The sequence below is a fragment of the Artemia franciscana genome, chromosome 1, assembly GCF_032884065.1.
Source record: "Artemia franciscana chromosome 1, ASM3288406v1, whole genome shotgun sequence".
NCBI classification, from domain to species: Eukaryota; Metazoa; Arthropoda; class Branchiopoda; order Anostraca; family Artemiidae; genus Artemia; species Artemia franciscana.
In genome coordinates, this window is record NC_088863.1 from 60,753,089 (window position 1) to 60,776,686 (window position 23,598).

General features: G+C 35.9%; 1 protein-coding gene across 1 annotated transcript in view; it reads right to left on the reverse strand.

Moving 5' to 3' along the window:
* Positions 1-23,598, reverse strand: part of LOC136032300 (neural cell adhesion molecule 2-like) — a 145,022-nt gene that overhangs the window by 29,552 nt on the left and 91,872 nt on the right. Inside the window, exons 8-10 of the mRNA XM_065712587.1 lie at positions 20,130-20,307; positions 16,400-16,518; positions 13,774-13,957 (exon numbers count right to left, since the gene is read on the reverse strand). Of these exons, the coding sequence (XP_065568659.1) occupies positions 13,774-13,957; positions 16,400-16,518; positions 20,130-20,307 (481 nt within the window). The remainder of the gene's footprint in view (positions 1-13,773; positions 13,958-16,399; positions 16,519-20,129; positions 20,308-23,598) is intronic.

Genomic DNA, 23,598 nt, shown 5'->3' on the forward strand with positions numbered 1-23,598 from the left:
TCGGCGATTTGCCTTTCATAATGACAAAAGACAAGCCATGGCAAAAGAAGAAGTTTTGTCCCACAATCTGAACAATTAAACGAAAAAAAGTGTTCAATACCTTCCATACCTTTGAAAATCAAAAATATGGACTAGATAATTCGTTGGAAGAAGAATAATTTTTTGTCCCATCACTTAAACAATTAAAAGAAACAAAGGTTCGGCGATTTGCCTTTCATAATGACAAAAGACAAGTCGAGGTATTAGTTAAAGGTCAAGGCTCAAATTGTCTGTATTTAGAAGCTAAGTGACAGTGAGAATCTATATATAGAAGCCTGCCGCGTACGTACTGAGTGCCGCGGCCCGATACTATATATATATATATATATATATATATATATATATATATATATATATATATATATATATATATATATATATATATATGTGTGTGTGTGTGTATGTGTGTGTGTGTGTGTACCTATACTACCTAGTGATAAAGCTCAAAATTATCCGGTTGTAAAACCGTTTGAGGGAAGGCCAATTAGCCCCTAATGCTACAAAAATTACATTTATGAAGTTTTATGACGTGCAGAAGAGGAAAAAACTCCATGATGAGATATATTCTGCATACTTTCCCTTTCCCGATAATAAAAAAAAGTTGCGTTGATTGTGTCCAGCTTTCTCTAATTTAAAAAGATAATACAATTTATCGGGTGGCATTCTTCAAATTACAGCCCATGAACACTGGCATCTCAGCTGTACGCAAATTCGCTGATAAATTAAATACAGGTCTCTTAGTCATGGTATTCAGCCTCACTGCCATGATCTCTAGTAATAATTTGGTAGAGATTGTTGAATTATGCACGAGCAATCTACCATCTATGGCTAAACATGTAATCAACTTGCGCTATTTTTTATGATGTAGTAATCACAACATACAATCAACACCATTTCTGATCGATGCACGATTGCGAAAGAAATTTCGGCGCTTCACTGAATTGATATGATGTTGGCTATCATCAATTGAAACAGACTTGGTCATGCTCATTTTGATGATATCGATTATAAGAGTAGATAAACAGGTAAAAGAGACAATGGTTGGAAGAATGTGAAGTTAGGCCTAGAACTAAGGTTACAATAAAAAGAGACATGGTAATGAGAATCACATAAGAACGAGATCGAGACGTTGGGCGGCCTCAAATTGGGAGGACAGAGTTTATAAGAAATCTTTTAAGGAGGAAGGAACTTCAAGCGAGGGGATGCAGAGTTAAGCTCTAAACACTGGGGCGGAGGTGAAGCTGAAATGAATTATCAGTAGGTTAATAACAGTGGACAAACAAACAAGACCTGCAATACCGACATCCTTTCTGATAGAGGAAGGACGCAGGCAATGGAACTGGAAAAAAGAAACAGGTAATTTAGTGGCCCGTCAGTATTGATGTAACAACAAATTTCCCGCTAATTGCCAAGGTCGTATCAAGGGGGTAAGCACTAGCCCCTCTGAAGTGTTTGTCCGACTCGTAAAAACGCTACAAATATGAATATAAACAAATATTTAATAAATTTTAAAGCAATTTCTAGGAAAACCACCCTGTGAAAAAATACCTCCCCCCGAAGAAAAATTGTGCATACAGCCCTATTAATACCTTAGTGGTAATTACTTCTTCTTCTTTTTTCGATATTGTAAGAAAGTAATTCAGACAGTACGCAAACACAGACTATAGAAAAGAAACTCAAGACAAATTTGACAACCTTTCAAATTCATTTCTTGGGGAAAAAGAAAGAGCTGGACCCCCCAGAACCCTTACGAGACAATTACTTTCAAGTAAAGGCTTTGAATGAAATATTGACGTAAATCCTTAAACTGTTTGTTTGATAATACTTATTTTTATAATAAGTATTTTTCATAAATAAAAAAATGGAAAAAGAAAGAGCTGGACCCACCAGAACCCTTACGAGACAATTACTTTCAAGTAAAGGCTTTGAATAAAATATTGAACTATATCCTTTAGCTGTTTGTTTTATTCTACTATTTTTTATGTGGCTGAATAAATGAAAGGCTCCCTTTTTTAAATTAAAGCTGCATGAAGCACATTCATAAAGATTCAAAAATAAAAACTAGGTTTACCAAATATATGCAAAAGAACTAGAATAATCAGTTCAATTTCACAAAGTGGCATAATTTTTTATTCCCAAGAACTAAGAGGAAGTGACTGCTGAATACAAACAAGTGCTTTTGAAGAGTTTCCAAAAGAATGGAGAAATCAGAAGACAGAAGCTTTGGAGTGATTTGTCTAGATTTTAAATTTAATGCTTGGGGGAATAAACAAACAAAAAAGTTTAAGAAAAGGTCAATCCAATTAAATTTTTAATTATATGTTTCTATTATAGCAGGTACATTACAAGTAACGGCATTTCCGTAACCCATTCAATTGAGAAAAAACAAGGTACTTGAAATGGATTAAAGCTTTCGACCCCCCCCCCCCCCTCCCAAAAAAAACGTATAAAAACCCGTAAATTGGACTAAATACTCCCTATAAACAATGAAAAATTGAGGTAAAATTTTCAAGCAATAAGGTCCGTAGTCTTACTCGAGACAATGACACAAGACACAAGTCCCTGAGAAGTTATTCTTTTTTAAACTTCCCGCTCCATGAAAAAAAATATGTGGTCCTGATTTGAACCAGTCTTTTACTAAAATTTTTGAATGAGATATTTCGTTTCTCCAGAGATAAATCTTAAGCAAGTCCATATTATCACATTATTATGTGAACGATAGGCTATGCAAACAGGATCCATTCCCGAAAAGGGTCTTGAAATATTTTCATCTTCAAAATTACAAATCATCCATGGGTAGGTCGTAAAAATAAACTAATCCATAGTTTTCTATAAATTCTTTTTTTCTTTTGTAATGAAATCTGTAAAACTTCAAAATAGCAATTTGTACCAATTGACAAAACACATAATTCTTTAATTTAGTTTTTGTTCATTATAATTAAGATAAAGAAGTAATTATAGAGCTGCTCTTTATTCCTCTTCTAGCAACAAAACTTGGAACGACCGTAAATAAATTTAGATTTATCTACAGTGCTTGGATCAGTGGAAATGAATTCTAATGGTTTGAAGTAGTTAAGCGGAAATAGCTCAATAAATAGCCTAGACATCTTAAAAAATTAGTAAAGAAACAAGAGCTATGAGCTCATATGGAACTTGTGACGAGGTTGGAAGAGCCAAGAGCCAAGAGCTCATATGGTACGAGCCCTACCAAAATTCTAAGAATCAATAGATTGATTTAAAACGAAAATCAGAGGCTTAATGCCGTTCGGGATTGAGAATAAGGGCTCTGAGTCACGAGGTCGTTCTAAATATCAAAATTCATTAAGATCCGATCATCCACTCGTGAGTTAAAAATACCTAATTTTTTTTTTCTATTTCTTCCTCTCCCTTCAGTCCCTCAGATGGTCAAATCAGGGAAGACGACTTTATCAAGTCAATTTGTGCAGCTCCCTGATACGCCCACCAATCTTCATCTTCATAGCACGTCCAGAAACACCAAACTCGCCAAAGCACTGAACCCCACCCTCTAACTCCTCCAAAGAGAATGTATCCAGTCTGTTTATGTCAATCACGTATCTACGACATTTATAAGCGTTTTCCAAGATTTCCGGTTTCCCCCTCCAACCCCCCCAATGTCGACAGATCTGGTGGGTATTTGAATAAGAGCTCTGAGACATGAATTCCTTCTAAATATCAAATTTCATTAAGATTCGGTAACCCGTTCTAAGTTAAAAATACCTCAATTTTTCTAATTTTTCCAAATTAACAACCCCCAGCTCCCCCAAAGAGAACGGATCCGTTCCAATTATGTCAATTTCGTATCTATAACTTGTGCTTATTCTTCCCATCAAGTTTCATCCCGATCTCTCCATTCTAAGCGTTTTCCAAGATTTCCGGCCCCCCTCAATGACACTGGATCCAGTCGGGATTTAAAATAAGCGATCTGAGTTACGAGGTCCTTCTAAACATGAAATTTTATTAAGATCCGATCATTCCCTCGTAAGTTAAAATTACCTCATTTTTTCTAATTTTTTGGGAATTAAGCCTTACCCCACCCACAACTCCCCCAAAGAGAGAGGATCCGTTCCGGTTATGTCAATCACGTATCTAGGACTTGTGCTTATTTTTCCCACCGAGTTTCATCCCAATCCCTCCACTCTAAGCGTTTTCCAAGATTTTAGGTCCCCCTCCCCAAATCCCCCCTATGTCACCAGATCCGGTCGGGATTTCAAATATTAGCTCTGAGACACAATATACATCCAAACATCACATTTCATAAAATCCGATCACTCCTTCGTAAGTTAAAAATACCTCATTTTTCTAATTTTTCAGAATTAACCCTCCCCCCAACTCCCCCAAAGAGAGCGGATCCGTTCCAGTTATGTCAATCATGTATCTAGGATTATTTTTCCCACCAAGCTTCATCCTGATCCCTCCACTCTAAGCGTTTTCCAAGATTTTAGCCCCCCCCCCTCAACTCCCCCCAATGTCACCGGATCCAGTCGGGATTTCAAATAAGAGCTCTGAGACACGATATCCTTCCAAACATCAAATTTCATTAAGATCCGATCACTCCTTCGTAGGTTAATAATAACCCATTTTTTTCATTTTCCAGAATTAAATTCTGTCCTTTAAAAGGACAGGTTAATAATCAACAGATTGTTAATGTGTGAATCTTTGCGGATAAAATGTGCAACCAAACTTAAGCAACTAGTGTTGCTAATTTATTTTCATGGATAAACGTGGCAACACTGACGAAAATATGGGGCTGCCTGGAAAACTTCTAATTTTAAAAATAATTTTAAACAGATAAAAGGAAAATCTTATAGAATCGCAATTTTCAGGTAATTTTTCCTATTATACTTACTTCATGCACCTACAGATGATATTTTATATCCAGCTTCAAACAGGACCGGATCCAGAATTTTCTTTAGTTGGGGGTGCATAATAGGTTGCTTCAATAAACTTGCAGACAAAGAAATACCAGCAATTTAAAAGAAACCTCAACAATAATACGTCATAGGTAGTTAGTGGAAATGGTTATAAATTTAATCTAAAATCTGGCGAGGGTTAAAGTTCTAATAAATTTGTTGAAATGAAAATGGTATAAAAATATTGATAAGAAAAATAGTACGCTAAAAAAACTACCCCGCAATGAAAAACTAAAAAGCTGTTCACCCTCATTAAAAAAGGATATTTAATATTTTCTGTATAATTTTTCGCCTTTGCCTGACCACTATAGCGAGTGAGTTAAGCTTTTTATTGTCAAAAAAAAAAAATGGTCTCGAACCATCTTTTGGGGTCATGCATTCTTTGTGAAACAGGTCAAAGCATTTAGCATTTCACCTAACTTGGTGGCATCGCTTAGTAACTATGATAGTAATGAAGAGTAGGAAATGAGGATAAAGATACAACTTATATGTTCGTAAAAGATATATTAGACATTAAATTATAGTCCTTTTAGGAATGTAACAAGAACAAGAGCTAAGAGCTCATATGGCACTTGTGACGAGGGGAGAAGAGCTAAGAGCCAAGAGATCATATGGTATGAGCTCGAACAAAATTCTAATCAATAGATTGATTTAAAAAGGAAAATAAGAGGCTTAATGCCGGTCAGGATTTAAAATAATATCAAGTCAAATTGTGCAGCCCCCTGATACGCCTACCAATTTTCATCGTCCTAGCACGTCCAGAAGCACCAAACTCGCCAAATCACTGAGCCCCTCCCCCCAACTCCCCCAAAGAGAGCGAATCCAATACGATTCTGTCAATCACGTATCAAGGACATATGTTTATTCTATCCACAAAGCTTCATCCCGATTCCTGCACTCCAAGTGTTTTTCAAAGAGTTCCCCTCCAACTCCCCCCAATGTCAAAAGATCTGGTCGGGATTTGAAACAAGACCTCTGAGACATGAATTCTTTCTAAAAATCAAATTTCATTAAGATCAGATCATTTATTCGTAAGATAAAAATACCCCAATTTTCACGTTTTCCAAGAATTCCGGTTTGCCCCTCCAACTCCCCCCAATGTCACAGGATCTGGTCGGAATTTAAAATTAGAGCTTTAAAGCACAAGATCCTTCTAAATATCAAATTTCATTAAGATCTGGTCACCCTTTCGTAAGTTACAAATACCTCAATTTTCAAAATTACCCCTCCCCCCCCCCCAATTCCAACAAAGAGAATAGATCCGGTCCGGTTATGTCAGTCACGTATATTAGACAGGTTTCTATTCTTCCCATCCAGTTTCATCCTGATCTCACCGCTTTAAGTGTTTTCTAAGATGTCCGGTCCCCCCAACTGCCCCCCCCCCCAATTACGCTTGATCCGGTTGAGATTTAAAACAAGAGATCTGAGTTACGAGGTCCTTCTAAATATGAAGTTTCATGAAGATCCGATCACTCCTTCGTAAGTTAAAAATACGTCTTTTTTCTTATTTTTGAGAATTAACCCCCCCCCCCCCCTAATAGAGCGAATCCGTTCCAATTATGTAAATCAGGTATGTAAGACTTCTGCTTATTTTTCCCACCAAGTTTCATCCCGATCCCTCCTATCTAAGCGTTTTCCATGATTTTAGGTTCCCTCACCCCTAACTTCCCCCAATGTCACTAGATCCAGTCAGGATTTAAAATAAGAGCTTTGAGACACGATATCCTTCTAATTATCAAATTTCATTGAGATCCGATCACTCCTTCGTAAGTTAAAAATACCTCATTTTTTCTAATTTTTCAGAATTAACCCTCCTCCAACTACCCCAAAGAGAGCGGATCCGTTCCGGTTATGTCAATCATGTATCTAGGACTCGTGATTATTTTTCCCACTAAGTTTCATCCCGATCCCTCCACTCTAAGTGTTTTCCAAGTTTTAGGTTTCCCTCTCCCAAATCCCCCCCAATGTCACCAGATCCGGTCAGGTTTAAAATAAGAGCTCTGAGCCACGATATCCTTCTAAATATCAAATTTCATTGAGATCCAATCACCCGTTCGTAAGTTAAAAATACCTCATTTTTTCTAATTTTTCAGAAATACCCTCCCCCCCACCTACCCCAAAGAGAGTGGATCCGTTCCGTTTATGTCAATCATGTATCTAGGACTTGTGTTTATTTTTCCCACCAAGTTTCATCCCGATCCCTCCACTCTAAGTGTTTTCCAAGTTTTTGGTTTCTCCCCCCCCCCCCAATGTCACCAGATCCGGTTGGGATTTAAAATAAGAGCTCTAAGACACGACATCCTTCTAATCATCAAATTTCATTGAGATCCGATCACCCGTTCGTAAGTTAAAAATACCTCATTATTTTCTAATTTTTCTGAATTACCCCCCCCCCCCCCCCCCAACTACCCCAAAGAGAGCGGATCCGTTCCGGTTATGTCAATCATGTATCTGGGACTTGTGCTTATTTTTCCCATCAAGTTTCATCCCGATCCCTCCGCTCTAAGTGTTGTCCAAGATTTTAGGTTCCCCCCTCCAACTCCCCCCAATGTCTTCAGATCCCGTCGGGATTTAAAATAAGAACTCTGAGACACAATATCATTCCAAACATCAAATTTCATTAAGATCCCATCACCTGCTCATAAGTTAAAAATACTTCATTTTTCCTAATTTTTCCGAATTAACCGGCAATAATAACATGGGCGGAAATTGGGATAAACAGAATACGTCAATTACCTTAAATCGCATGGTTCAGCGAAATAAGGATTAAATTCTGTAGAATCGCTGGTTAGTGATGACGATGGTTAGACGTCTCAATGGTATCCCACTCAGTTCGCCATGGCTTTGATGACCATTCTCCATCAACGGCTCTTTTAAAGGCAGCAGTACTGGGGGTAGTGACCACTTTTTCCGTGAGAGAATTCCACAAACTCATTATTCTGTAAGTGAACAAGTTATTGCGTAGTCTACTGGCAGCTCTCTTCTGACATAGTTTCCAACTATGCCCCCTAGTTCTGACAGACTGGTCAAGTTGAAATAGCTTATTTATTGGAGAGTTATAATTCAGGAGCTTATGCGTCATAATAATGTCACCCCTTTTACGTCTGTAGACAAGAGTGGGGAGTTTCAGCCTCTTCAGACGGATGAGTAGTTTAAGTATTTGCATCCCTCAATTGCTTTCGTAGCCCGTCTCTGAACTGTTTCTAACTTCTGCTGGTCACCTCTGTTGAAGGGGCTAGCAACACACATGCCAAACTCCAAATTAGGCCTGACCAATGCCTTATATAATTTAGTCATCACCATAGGTGACCTAATAGTGATTGTTATTTTTATAACGCCCAGGGTTTGGAGTGCTTTGGCTACAGCTGTCTGTGTGTGTATAGTGAATTTAATTCGCTATCGACTATGCCCCCAAGTCTCTCTCCGCTTCAGATGAGAAAATAGTCTGTCTCGATCCATCCATCCCTAACATATGATAAGGGCATTTCTCATTTTTCTTTCCAAAGTGGATTGTTCGACATTTATTTACATTGAATTTAAGCCTCCACAAAGTTGCCCAATGGGAAAGTACCCACAGGTCATTCTGCATAGAGGCTCTCTTTTCGGGTGTATCGACAGGTCCAATGAGTTTGGAGTCATCAGCATAAAGACTTATTTTATTTTTGACTGTGGTTGGTGCACCATTAATATAAATGTTGAATAAAGTTGGTCCCAAGATGGTTCCCTGGGGCACTCCACTTAATACTTGCACCTCTTCTGAAAAGAATACCTGTCCATTTTTTCCAAATATTTTCACCCTTTGCTTTCTCCCAGAAAGAAACTGGAGCACCCACTCTACGATTTCATTATGTATTCCAATTGCAAATAAATTGATCCTTAGTCGACGGTGACATACTTTATCGAAGGCTTTCGCAAAATCAATTAGAACCAAGTCGACAGGGATTGCTTGATCTAGATGCTAAGTAACATAATCATACGCATCAATCAAATTAGTTTCAACCGAGCGTCCATGTCTAAAGCCATGCTGACTATCATCGAGCAGCTCATTGGGGGTCAGGTGTTCGACAATGTGAGTATTCACGATTCCTTCTAAGATTTAACCAGCGACAGATGTAAGACTAATGGGTTGATAATTGGAAATGCTGTTGTGGCTACCCCATTTGTGTACAGGTGTAACGTTAGCATTCCGCCAGTCTTGAGGACTTTCCACATGAGCTTCTTTCAATACTCGTGGGTGAAATTCATCAGGGTCAACTGATTTGTTAGTATTAAGAAACTTCAGACACCTCTCCAAACCAGAGGCAACCACAGTTATCTTTGCATAGGTTCCTCAATAGAATATTCTGGTACCTCTGGTAAGGGGGCATCGTCTGGAGGCGTGAACACCAACTTAAATTGTCTACTCAATTCAGCTGCTATATCATTTGGGGTACTAACTATATTGCCATTCACAAGTAGTTCCGTAACTGAGTGTCTCCCCGGATTCCGAGCTGAAGCATACTTCCAAAATCTCTTAGGATTAGATATTGAATCCAATGCCAATCCCTCTTCATATTAAGTCGTAAGCTTTCTCGTGAGATACCTAACTTTATTCTGGGTTTGTTTAAATTTCTCATAGTTTTCATGGGAGGGGTTACTTTTATATTTGCTCCAATACTTCTTCTTTTTACGTACAGCTTGCTTGACATCACGAGTGATAAATGGTAGGGTTTTGGGTCTTCTTTTCCAGGAAATTACTGTATGTTTTTCTGTTGCTTTAATTAAAACCCTTTTCATATCAAGCCAAGCCTCCTCCATATTCCTATCGTCAATGAATGACCAATCCTGGTGTGCTAACTCTTGTCTGACCTGGTTGTAATTTGTGTACACATGCTTAATCCAATTATCCTTTTGTGGGTACAATCTAAGCCTACAAGTAATTGCAACATGGTCACTCGCTCCAAATGGTGGTTCCGAGTCGACACTAATGAGCGTCTCATGGTCATTAATAAAAAAAAGATCTATTAGGATTGGGTTCTGCCCACTTCTATACCTGGTCAGAAAGTCAATTGCTTGGTATAGCGAATGTTCATGAAGGCACTCCAGAAGTTGGCAATTTGAGTTTTCAATCTCTTCTGCAACAGCAAACCCATCAATCCACTGTAGTTCCGGTAAATTAAAATCTCCAACAATAAGAACGTTCTTATAATGTTGCTTCATGACATTATTAATAGAATATGCAATTGCTAGAAGGGAACTTGTCTGACAAGGGGATCTGGGACTTCTATAAAAACAGCCTATGACTACAGGGAGACTTCGCTGCAGAATCGTTATCCATATTTGCTCAACCCAAGGTTCGTAATCTGAATTTACTGTAAGAGCTCTTACCTGGAGCGGAGATCTGACATACACTGCTATCCCTCTACCCTTTGGCTTTGACAGATTGAAAGTAGCTCAAATCCAGGCACTTGAATTTGTGTGTCAGTAAGAGCAAATGCAGTATGTTTAGGTTTCACCTCAGTGAAAGCAGAAACACTTACTTCATACCTCGTTGACATCACCGACTTAATTTCGTTCATCTTTGTGGTAATACAGTCTACATTGCTATATAGTACCATAAGTCCTTCAATAATAGTATTGTCGTCATTAGCTTCGCTTGATCCAGAATCACATGATTTAAAAGAAATGGTATCTGATATGGGTTCATAATTTCTGGTATCCGATCTAGCACTAACATACGATTCAGTTTCTGTATATTTCACAGAGCCAACTTCACTAGTACTATCACAAATGGAAACATTACTTATAGAACTATTTACAAGTCTTAAAGGGGTACCAGATATATCTATGGTTCCATGACATTCTCCTGCGACGGTGACTGACGCGTCACAAGGGTCTGGTAGTTTTTTTTACACAATCTTATTTCCTCTGATTACTATGTCCACTTCCCCATTCAATCTTCTCTTATGCAGTTCTTCATACAATCTTTGTCTGTTTCAAAGATTGTATGAATTGTCGCGATCATGCTCTAACAGGTCATTTCTAAATTGAATGGCACCCTTTCTTTCGAAAGATTCCGGAAGGATTAATTTCTTTAGTTTGAAATTTGCCACTGAGAAGATAATCGGGATAGGATGTTGAGTACTGGGTCCTGGCGCGGTTGTTACGTTTCCTAGTATGCGAACATTCAGGACAGTAACATCAGGGATTCCATAATCGTTAGCCAAATAATCACGTACAATCGGGCATCATCAGTTTGTGGAGGAACTCCGAAGACCACTATATTAAGTTTTCTTTTTTGTCTTTCACGATCCTCGGCAATCATTGCCTTTACGAGATTTTCGAACTGTTCATCTAAAGCTTCTCTCAATATAGCTACTTCGGCGGTCACTAAATCTTTTAAGGCGTTATTATCCTTTGCCATTCCTGAGGATTGTTCAAGAGTCTGAATCCTATCTTCTATTGCCTTAAACTGAGTGTCAATTTCCGATTTAAGTTCATCTTTAAAACTAGCAAAGAGTCCTTAACCGCCTCCTTAATCTTAACATCTAGGGTCATTACTGCATTCTCAAAACCACTAAGAGAGTTCTTAATAGACGCATCGACAACTCGTGCAATCTCGGAGGCATTAGCATTGCTCACTTGGGTGTTTCCCTTGCACATTGGACATTTCCATTGACAACCCATACGACGAGTCATTTTTGTAAGTAAGATGTATTCTGGTTCCGAGAGCTCAAGACATTCGATACATAACCAGCAATTGCAATCATCACAATTCATAGCGCTTGATTCCTCGCTTAAATGAATTGCACAAGACGAACATTTGTCCTGTCCTTTTACTGGGCTAGAACACGGCCGTTTGTTACCAGCCATAACTCTTTCAACTTCTCTGAACTTCTTTCATTAAGAAATTTTGGCATGAAGACAAAGCTTTGACCTGTTGACACAATGTTTGCTTTAATTATAAATCCTATTAGGAATTGGTATATTTTAGTCAATTCACATTTAAAAGTAAAATTTCAAGCGATCACATACTAATTAAAACAAATCCATATAAAAACAAAACTTGTCTTTTTCGTATTGAAAGGCGTCGTCTCCTCATGGAAAGTTCTGCTTATGGTGTCTATTCCTTATCATCTCTTCAAGTAGCAAAGACAGTGGAAATCAAATCTGATGATATGAATTAGTTAAGCGAAAAATTACTCAGCCATAGTCTATATATCTTAAAAAAAATTAAGAAAAAATTGGAATTCAACTGTCAATGGAAAAAACCTACATGTATATTCATGTAGCTTTTGGTATTAAAGTGCAGGACTGCAAATTAAAAAAAGGAGTCGAGGCTGAGAAAAAACAATACAAAACAAAAAACACATGGCACAATGCTCCTTAGGAAGATGCACCTTTCCTTTGAAGTCGCAGTGATCTTTGAAAATATACTGATTGCTAATGTTTGAACTTTTACACATGAAAAGCGCTGTCAAATATAAATAATTAGTGCTAACAACTTATTTTCATGGGTCAATATGGCAACACTGACGATGCGGTGAGGATGCCTTCAAACTTCATAATTTTAAAACAACTTAAAAAAGTATCTTACAAAATCATGACTTTTAGGTGTGAATAGACCTAGAGGGGGGCCTGATGTCCTAGATAGTTCAATAATTTTCTTAATATCCTATAAAAAAAGAAAAGCCGTGTGAAGTCCTTGTACCAATACAAAATAGTTGCAAAAAAATTAAGAAAATTCCAATCTTACTTCTTATTCCAGTTTGCTAAATCTCTGCTTTCAACCTTCCCTATGGGTCCGGAATTCTAGGATAGTTAAGCAGCTAGTAATAAATACTTACTAATTCAAAAATTAGTAACAAGAGGCAGATTTGTACAGCGATCTGTAGATTTTATGTTGAGTTGTATTAATATGTTCAAGGTCTGTGAAGACATAATTGTATTGAGTGTTTACATATAATGCAAATACAAATTAGCTATTATTGGTTATCTATGTAATTATCTTTTCTATTTATTTGTTACGAAGTCAGTTTTTGCTCCTCCTCCGGTATGCCATGCATAGTCCAGCATTGAGTATTTTCATACACTACCACTACTACTAATATTACTAATACTAACAACAACTCACCGCAGCACCTGTCTGAGGCCAACACCGCTACGCCCGTTCCTTCTCAATTTAAATCTATTCAAATCCTCATTCTTCAATATAAACTTCCTATGATATCTTATTTATTTATTTGTTGTGAATCAGGTTTTTTTTTTATGTTCTTTCGGTGTGGACAACATTTACTGTACAACTGGTTTTGCAGTAATGCAATAATAAATAAATAAATGAATAAAACTCAACATGTATCACTATTTTATCCATGCATTAGCAAATCAATTTTTGAAACGTTAATGCCTATATGAGGGTAACCAATGTGGTTTCATAGCGAGTCCCCAAACTCCTGGCGTTAAAAAACAAGGGAAATTCTTTGAATTGGGTTTAAAAGAAGATTCTATGCTGCAATAGCCCATCCCCTGGATAAACCATTACTCTTGGTCAGGGCCGTGGTCAGGTTTTTTTATTTAGGGGGGATGCTTAAAAAAGATTTTTGAGAGGGAGGAGTTCTAGAATTTTTTTTTTTTTTTAAACGCACAAAAATTTTTTATATACATTTATGTTACGTTTTTACGGGACGAACAAACATTTCAGGGGGGGCAAACCCCCTCCCCCCTGGATACGGACTCGCTCTTGGTCCTGTAAGGTAATTACGGACCACGCAACCGATTGTCCAAAAGAATCACTAAATCCAAATGTGTTAATAGAAAATCTTACCATTTTCCGCCACAAATTTTTGCGCGTCTGATTCTCGACTCCATCCAAACTTGTTTTTGGCTTGAATTCTTATTTCATACATTTCTCCCAGATTTAGATTCTCCAGAATGATGGCACCAGAATGAATAACCTTTGCATCGTCTGACTCATCTGCTTTTGCTACTCTCTCCTCCCATTTAGTTCCCTAAAAACAGAGAAAGATTGTCTTATCAACGGTTAAATTCTTTCCTATCTTGCAATATTACATAAAAGACAATTTTTATGTATTATCCTGAACTTGAACAAGAGCGTTCAAGTGAAAGAAAAGACATCAGACCCCCTCCCGTTAGAAGACCAATATTTTACAAAAGATTTTTTTTTACATTATTAACGAATTTGAGGCTATTCTAGAAATAGCTCATATTTTTTTCACGCCTAACACCCCAATCCCTGGACCAAATTTTGACCCCCCCCCCATAGAAAAATTTGCACAGATATTTTCTAGAGGGTTGAAAGCAATCCTAACATGGCTCATAAAAACAATGGTTCTTAATTCTCCAAAAACATTGAATTTAAACAGAAATTTATGTTTATACCAAACAACAGCTACTTTTTAGGCTATTGACACCCCTCCCCTCCTTGACTTGGTGTCACATCATTAACCAGTGTCAACATAATATATATATATATATATATATATATATAGATATATATATATATATATATATATATATATATATATATATATATATATATATATATATATATATATATAGCATTCAGTTTTTCTCTGTTGAGTAATAATTATATTGTTCTGTAAGGAATGCTTCGACATTGATCTGTTTTCTTCATAGCTATGAGCAATGTTGCTAAGCAAACGCGCATGAAAATGAAAGACCTTAATGTCCTTGAATGCTCATATATAAACGAAATGGACTTGAGAACTTTTTCCCCAGAGAAAAAACTTCACATGAAACCAACTAATGAATGAAGCGCGTGTCAATGGGCAATAAACACAATAACAGCATGTTTTTAAATCCATCTAGAAGAATTATAAGAATACAACTTCTATTAGGAAAAGGATTTTTTAGAATGCTTCAAGTAAGGTGGAAATTGCAATATTGTTATTCTGTATTTGTTTACAGTTCTATCTCAATAGTCTCCAACTTAACTTTTCTATTTGGTGAACAAGGGGTTGCATCACACTGGGTGTAGTAATATCTACTAAAGTCATTTTTATATCCATTTTTCTCAAAAAGTTGTTTAGGGGTTTGCAAAACGGAAGAAATTGCGGGGACATAGCTGCAATGCCGACCTGAGGAGCACTCGATTTAAGCGAAGCAATGATTTTTGAAAATATACTTGAAACGTAAAAGTAGCATTAAAAAACAAATGTACGCAGTTAATGTTTGTCAAGACGCTATTTTCTTGTAAATTAAAAATTTTTATCATTTGAGACAAAATTTTCTTGTCATACTATAAAACTGATCAGAACTGGACCAGCAAGATCAACCTGATCAACCTGGACAGCATAGACCACTGGTCTATGGCATTTTTTTCACTGGGGCGCCAAAAACTTCCCATGAGGATGGACAGAACTTAAGCAAATGAGCAGTAAGTATCTTTTACAGTTACTTGGAAAGCATGTTACACCTCAAAATGTCAATGCTCTCTCTTCTTTTTGGTTAAATTCAGGACAACGGTATTAATAAGCTTGTTCACGCTTTCGTTACAATTTCTGAACAATTTGCCTAGAGAGCTGAAGTCGAAAAAGACATTAGCCACGGCCTCGTAAAAGTTATAATGGAACGCCAAAATCACTAGTTTCAACAGTTTAGGCTGCTCTTTCTTCTAGGACGAAGGGCCGCATTTTAGCGTGATAATTGATTTTACCATCCCAAGAGATTTGTTCTTAATAATGAATTACGAAAATTTGTATTATACTAAGCGATGCATCCAATTATGGTTGTAGCATGTGCTATACAGAGTATTTATAAAATGAAAACTAAGATATATCTACAGTCCAACCCAGGCGAAGCTCAACCAACAGAAAAATGGTCCATGAAAAAAAACCAACCGGCAAAAAATTCAAACCACGCACTTTTAAACCCATATCAAATTTAACCTTGCGAAAAAATATGAGTCTCTCTTAATATACCACGATTCATGATGCTAGAAATCTTGTTAATCGATCTTAAATATTTGTTGATATTGAAGAGGAGCAGAAACAAGTGCATCACAGTCCGATGGGAGAACATAGTCGACCAAGGGAATCAGGGCTCATAGACGAAGGGTTTACTTTGCGGTCTCTTTAGTACGACCATAATAATTAAAGCCTTTCAGAGGCTCAAAATAATTCTCTTTATCTATTTTGGAGCTGTGGCATTAAGGAACACATAATGTTTACAACTTGACAACCCAAGCATTATAGACTTACCATGATTAGATCTCCTTGCTAGGGTTGCTGTAATCGAAGAATATTCTTAGAATATTCATGAATTAATGCATTAAAGTTTCCTAGTATAAGCAATTTAGTTGCTATCAGCAAACTGAATTTTACCCCCAAGACAGTTTCTAATGATACGCAAGCTTAACGATGTCAAAGCGAAGTTAAACTGAAACCGCGAAAATGCTTCGGTATTCTTACCTTGACTGGTTTGTATTTGATTTTAACTTCATCAACTGAGTCGTGGCTTTCAATTTGATATTGAACTCTGACACCATCTATAAACGGCGAAGTTTTCAGCATCCCCATCGTTGGACGTCCTAAAAGAAAACAATAGCATTTTAGCTTTGCTCAAAGATAATATGAAGATGCTAGAAATCATATAGGACTGGAAATCTTTAATTGAAGGATAGTGAGTTTGGAGGGGTACCAAGATATTTACTCCTAGAGGAACAGAAGATTATGAAAGATTTACGAAAATTTTTCCATTTCCTTGGGAGGTCCTTTGAATCAAACGTTTCGATCTATGAAGACTGAACTTTTGCAAGGATACTAAGATAATGACCCAAATTCACATTCAATTAAACCCACTCAAGCTTTTCAAACAGTTGATTCCAAAATGTCGAGATAAATTGTGTCCTTTAGTCCCCAGCTTAATAGGATGGCACAAATACCATCTGAATAACCAGCATTAGAAATTTCCGTCGGGGGGATTTTCCGGCTGAAAAGAATTTATCGCAAGATTGGGACAGGGAATTCAACAATAAATTGACTGAGCGACTTAAGCTTTTTTTTGTCGAGGTATAGACTCTAGCTCGATTTTTAAACCTGATTTCACTAATTTCCCTTGATAAAAAAAATGACTTATCTGTTAAGGTGATTTAAGAAGGTCAAATGGAGAAACTCGAGTGTCCGTAGGTTTGTAATGTTACCGGATATATTTGCTTTTGTTCATTCTAGAGGTTTGCTGATGAGGATTCTGTAGATGGTTCATCCGCGTATGATTGATGTTACTTGGGAGTGGGAAAAGGAATCAACCACAATTAAAGATGGCGCAGGTTTTGCTTCATATATTTATTTATTTTAAGGGTAAAAACACAAATTAGGGAAAAACACTGTTCTAGTTTAATAGTTTGTTCTGGAGCCCAGGAGCTCACCTAAATCTTTAGGCTACTTAGGGTGTATTAGATATTCTAGTAATTTTATTATACTACAGTAAAGGGTATAAAGAGGGGGTTTTCACTATATCATAACGTCGTTGAATTAGGTGAACGAAACCTCAAATAACAAACCAAAACTCCCAATTAGGGCCAAGGAATGTGCTTTAAAGTTTTTAACTGTACGTCTTCCGCTGATTTTAACATATGCTTTATATAGGCCACAAAGCATTAACTTTAACAAGTTAGCAAGAGATGAGTTCCATGATGGAGAAGAAATAAGAGAAAAAAAAACTGAATCTAAGTTTTGGCAGATTTTATGTGGCGAAGCTCTAGGTTATTGAAATTACGAGTAAAAAAATGACAAAGTGAATAGTGAATATTTGATAAAGAAGATATTTTAATATCTTCTTTAATATCATTAAAAAAAAGATAATATCTCTATCAAGCAGTTATGATATAATAGTGTGTCTTCGCATACATTAGGCAGATCTAACATCTTTTTATCATACATGCAGAGTATAATTCAATCCAGTAACTGGGAGGGGATAAGGAACAAATGCAGAAACTTGTAAACACTTTCCAGGACATCCACAGCTCAATTTCTGAGTTAGAAAAAAGCTACTCTTTCACTCTATACTTTTTTTCAGTTTACACGTATGTCTTTCGGAGGGGGGGGGGGAATAAACCACAAGACAGGCAAGTTACTAAAAAAAAATTACAAACTGTTTTTGGGGAAAATTGTCAGAAAACCTAGATTAAGGGCAGGATCGAAGAATTTTTCCCATTGCATTCATGTCTGGCAGAACATACTTTATAATTCTTTTTTTGCAATCTGAACAGGCAACCAAAGGTGTATGAGGAAGCGCTGGACAATCTATTTCAATCTAGATTCATCAAAAAGGAAAAACCTTTAAAATTAGAAAGTCGAACCTCGTCAGTCATCTGGGTTACACAGTAAGAAAATGATTTATACTGATTCAAGGTTTTCAAACCGCCAGGACAGAAGCTGATGAACAACAATAAAATAAAAAAAAAAAATGTTTTTCGAAACTCTTCCACGTTTTATTCATTTCTTTGAAACGACGAAAACTTTTTTTCGAAATTAATAAGCCTAATAACTACATCATCGATCTTAAAATAAAAAAAAGAGAAGAAAACCCACCAACCTCTCAAAATTGTTTTCGTAATTCCCTTAATTTTTTGAATAAATCTTAATTTGCAGTTTCCTTATTACATTTTACGCTTATTACTTTAGTTGTGTAATAGACCCATATTTATTATTCTGATCTAATAACGGACCATCTTGTGCATACAAATCCAACTACGTAAAAGTACACATAACTTCAGTCATTATATTAATATGTGCATCACTAGAGTAGGACAAGCATTAAGTAAACACACTCAACAACCAAGACGTCTAATACCTATAAAACTAAAACCTCTCAATCTGGAACATCTTTATGGATCACTGAAGAGCCACATATTTGTAGATGAAAACTTTTCCTTGTGAGGATTGAGTTTGATGTGTTAAACTAGCAGACAGTTTTATAAAAAATGATGTGAATCACAACCTCCAAGTATTTGTTGTTTGAGATCCTGGAGCTCATTATTTTGAATTTAATCATATCCTGCCTCGGGTTCAATGGCACTTAATAGAATAATTTGCAATAGCTTGTTGAATAAGGGCAACTATTGTGTCCTATTGAACGCGGTTTGAATATCAAAATAAAAGCCATTGCAAAAAATATACAAATAATCTTTCAGCCCCATAAAACTTTAGAAACTAAGCAAAAATATCGATAGCTTATACCCATAAATACACACGCAAAGAATTTTTTATCTGTAAAAGAATGAATTACAGCTTATCGAGCTGTGAACAAAAATAAGCCATTAATTACTTGCAACAGGTCTCAATAAGTTCTTTTAAAAGCGGTTACGATTGTTTATTGAATGCCAAAAATTACAAAAATCAATTATAATAGGCTTCTTAAATGCAGAGCTGATGTAGTAGTAGTACTACTACTACTAATAACTCAACACAGCTACGCACACTCCCTCCTCAATCCCAATCAATTTAAAGCCTCCCTTTTTACACCCCCCCCTCAAGAAATTCGATTCCTCTTAAATCTTTCCTTACGACGTCATTCCACCCCATTCAGGGATTAACCCTGATTTTTGTTTGGAGCTAGATTGTTGGCCGACAAGGACTATCTTTAGTAAAAATAAATTTTCATGGATTCCGTGGAAACAATTTTAAATTTTTATTTCTGCACAACCGATATTTTATAGCAGTTTTAGACCTCAATACCTCTCCCCCTTCCGTAAAAATGATTACCCACCTATAGTACATTTTGGAAATGATATCCCTCATTGATCAAGATTAATTCCTTAAATGTTGGACTTGGATTGCACAATATACAGCATTTATTGTGTTTTGTTCGCCTTTTTTTGTGCATAGCTTTGTCTTCTATTCAGACTTCACTACTTCTGTTTATCTTTCTTCTCATCTCATTGTATAACGGGTAAACTAGTAATATACTATCATATACTACACTTTTGCTATGCTACTATATTTGGTATTCCACATGGTGCGTGGGTGTTTGATAGTTTTTGTGTGTTTTTGTTTTTTCAACAAACAAAATATTCAACTGGACCAACAAAAAATCAGGGGTGATGAAGCCGTCTGTCTTCTCCTGTTAAAACCCTTGCTTGTTGTCACAGCAAAATAACCTATATATTTTTCCTTTAGTTATACAAAGAAGAGGCCTTACCAGTAACTTCAATATCCGTTTTGGTTTCTCCAATACTGTTCATAGCAAGGCAGCTGTAATTTCCGAAATCCGAAGATTTGACAAACTTAATTGAGAGAACATGTTTGGACCCATTCTTCATAACCTTTATTCTGTCTGCGTCAATAGCTACTGGCTCATTGTCCTTTGTCCATGTCACCTAAAAGAAAAAAGAAGACCTTAAATATTTGATCGGCTATTTTATACATTGGAAGCAAGCTCTTAGAAAGGGGCAAATACAATAAGTGCCTCAAAATATAATAGCAAACAAAACACAGAAAAAATCTTCAATCAAGTTAGTTGGTACCATCTTTGTTTAGCTAATATCGACGTTTGAGGAACGCAGAATTAAAAAAAAATATTGTCAAGCTTTTCGTTCTAATGAATATAAAAGAAACATTTTGACGACAAATAATACGGTTCCAGTATTTGTTTTGTATCCTGAAATAACTGATGTCGTACCTATAATCTCCACAAGTAGAAGTTCACAGATGAGTGACGAACTGTTCAGGCCAATTTTATCATGTTGATAAAAGAATGATTGGTGATGTCTATGCCTATTTGTGGGGGATTTTCTACAAGGAACATTTTCCAGAGGATTCCCTCCTCATGGGTCCCCTTCAGGGGAAATTTAAAAAGAGGAGGGGGGATTTCTTGGTATGATTGAATAACGATCAGAAGTTAAACCAAAAAATAAATAAATAACTGAGAGTAAGGAGCAGCATTCAAACTTAAAATGAGTAGAAATTGTCCCGTATATGAGGGGGATACCCCTTCTTCTAACCTCGGTGTTTACACAAACGTTTGATTTTCGCCACAATTCTTTAAGAAAGACCTATCAAGCACAAAGGAAATCGACTTAGAATAAGAAGTATTTAAAGGAACCTTAAGACTTTTGCATAAAGAGCGAGGGTTGAGGAAGGGCAGCCGACCTAATGCGAGGAATAATTTCTGTTTGTTTCATTTTTAATTTTACTCCTTACTTTCAGTAAAAAAAAAAAAAAAAAAAAAAAAAAAAAAAAAAAAAAAAAAAAAAAAAAAAAAAAAAAAAAAAAAACTCAAGTGTCTTATTCGCACAAAAAAGGATACCAAAAGTTATGCTAATAAATATGAAAAAAAGCAGGGATATAGACCCTTAAATATAATATTGATTAGAGAATTTATATATATTAACAAAGAACAAAAATTGTTCAAAACAATACATTTTTAAACATACCGTTTTCCCCCTGATTTTGGAACTGTTGGACAAATAAAAAGTTCACTTTTTCGCCCTTTTACAGCGTGTTCCTACTAGATATTAACCTGTTATGAATTTTGTAATAAAAAGAAAACAAACTACATTATTGTAAAACAAAGAAGCATGGATAAATTCATTTTAAAGACAAAACATAAGACCAACAGTCAACTAAAAATATATGAGCTATTCTGCTTTTATATATTTTAAAAGCCAATTTCTAATTTACGCTTTTTGTTTGCATTGTTCAATTGTTAAAGGTGTCGTAAATGTGTTTTGTGTTACTTATGACATATTCCTTATTTTGAAAGTTTTGTCTTATCATAAAATTGTTATTCGTCCAACCTGCAACGACTGGAGTTTCGGCAAAAATGTAAAAAACATTTTTTGTATTAGTTACAGGAAACTTTGAAGCAAAAAGACTTTTCCTTCAAAGTTAGATCCATTGAGAATTTTTCAAGCAATTCCAAACATTCTCAGCACCAGACCCCTCCTTCCACCAAACATAATGGAAAACATAGCTCAGAAGGAAACGAAATAAAAAAGGAAAAATCGGCAACGAAACATGTACCCTTTTCTATCAATACTAGAAAACTTAACCACGAGGGGTCTATGAGTCTTGAAACCAGTAATCTGGTTTTGATCAGAGGACTCTTACTTAAGAAAAGTGATTGCAAGAAACTCAGAGTTACTGCCCAAAACTTTTATATAAGGGGTGAATCAGCATGGTAGAGCACGTTTCTGTTTATATTATTTTTGCAAAATTTAAGCCTTCTCAAATCCACAACAAATTTCCATATGTGAGTTTTAATTATTTTAGATTTTCAACAATGTAGATGCCAATTTTGCAGATACGTGGATTTCCCAGGGAAATTCAATTTCTGTATTGGCGGGTTGAAAGAAATCTATATTTTCTTTGGGGGTGGGGCTGAGTCTTCCTCTGTGTGCGACCCTAAGCTTTGGGTTTATTGATATAATGAATAAAAGGTATTTTTTCTCGATTTATTAATGCATATTTATTTAATGGCAACTGTGTAGTTACTCTACAAATCAAGAAAGACCTGTAAAATGCAAAAATCAAGATATCAAGGTGAACTACAGTTAAGAGTGTTAAATTAAATGGTCATTAGTGCGTAATAGGTACACCCCTAAATTGCCCAAGAAATAGTATCGATCAAATAATCTGTCTATATAATTGTACACTCAAATGTGTTTTTGATCAACAATTATAATAAAACCTTTAATTAGAGTGGAAATACGCGATTTATAAACATTCTTACCAGACCAGCTATCAAAATACCGTAGGCTATCTCGCATTTAATGGAATTTGTTAAAGGGCAACTTTCTGCTAAGAGGTAACAGCTGTAATTCGCACCAGAAAAATATAGTTATATCGACTTGATTCATTAGTTTAAAGCCTATCCATTCATCAAGCCAGTATACTGATATTACATACATTTTTTATTAGAGAATGATCTAATCTCACTTAGATCATCCTCTAATAAAAATGTATGTAATATCAGTATGCTTCATGTCAGTGAACTTAAAAATAATGTCTTTCTCGTATGTTCCGCACGTTCTAGGCGGATTTATCTCTGAAAAAAATTGCAAGGTAAACTTTAAGCATTTAACTCTGTAAGGGGATAAACCTAGATCTCAGCCAACAAAGATAGAACAACTGAATCTTATGATAAGATTAAATAATAATAAAAAACTTTTTCTTAACTGAAAGTAAGGCCCAACAATAAAAATTAAAACGAACAGAAATTATTACGTATATGAAGGGGGTTGCCGCCTCCTCAACACCTCACTCTTTATGCTTAAGTTTTTTAGTACTTTTAAAGCTTCTCATTGTTCTAATTAAGCGACCCTTGTGTTTCAGGAGGAATTCTTAAAGAATTGGGACAAAATTCAAACTTGAGCGTAAAGAGCGAGGTGTTGAGGTGTTGTTAGTTTTAAGTTTCAATGTCACTCCTTACTTTCAGTTGAAAAAGCTCGTTGTTTTTTTTAATTAATTTCTGGTCGTTTCTTAAATAATGCCAGGATATCGGAATCCACTTCCATAGAGAAATACCCCTCCCCATAGAAATGCCCTCTAGACAATTCAATATCGGTGAAAATTTACCCCAGACAATTACCCTTAACAACTCCACGCGTAAAATTGAGATGGAAAAGCAAGATATAAAAATAAATTTGTATAGTAATTTTGGCAAATTC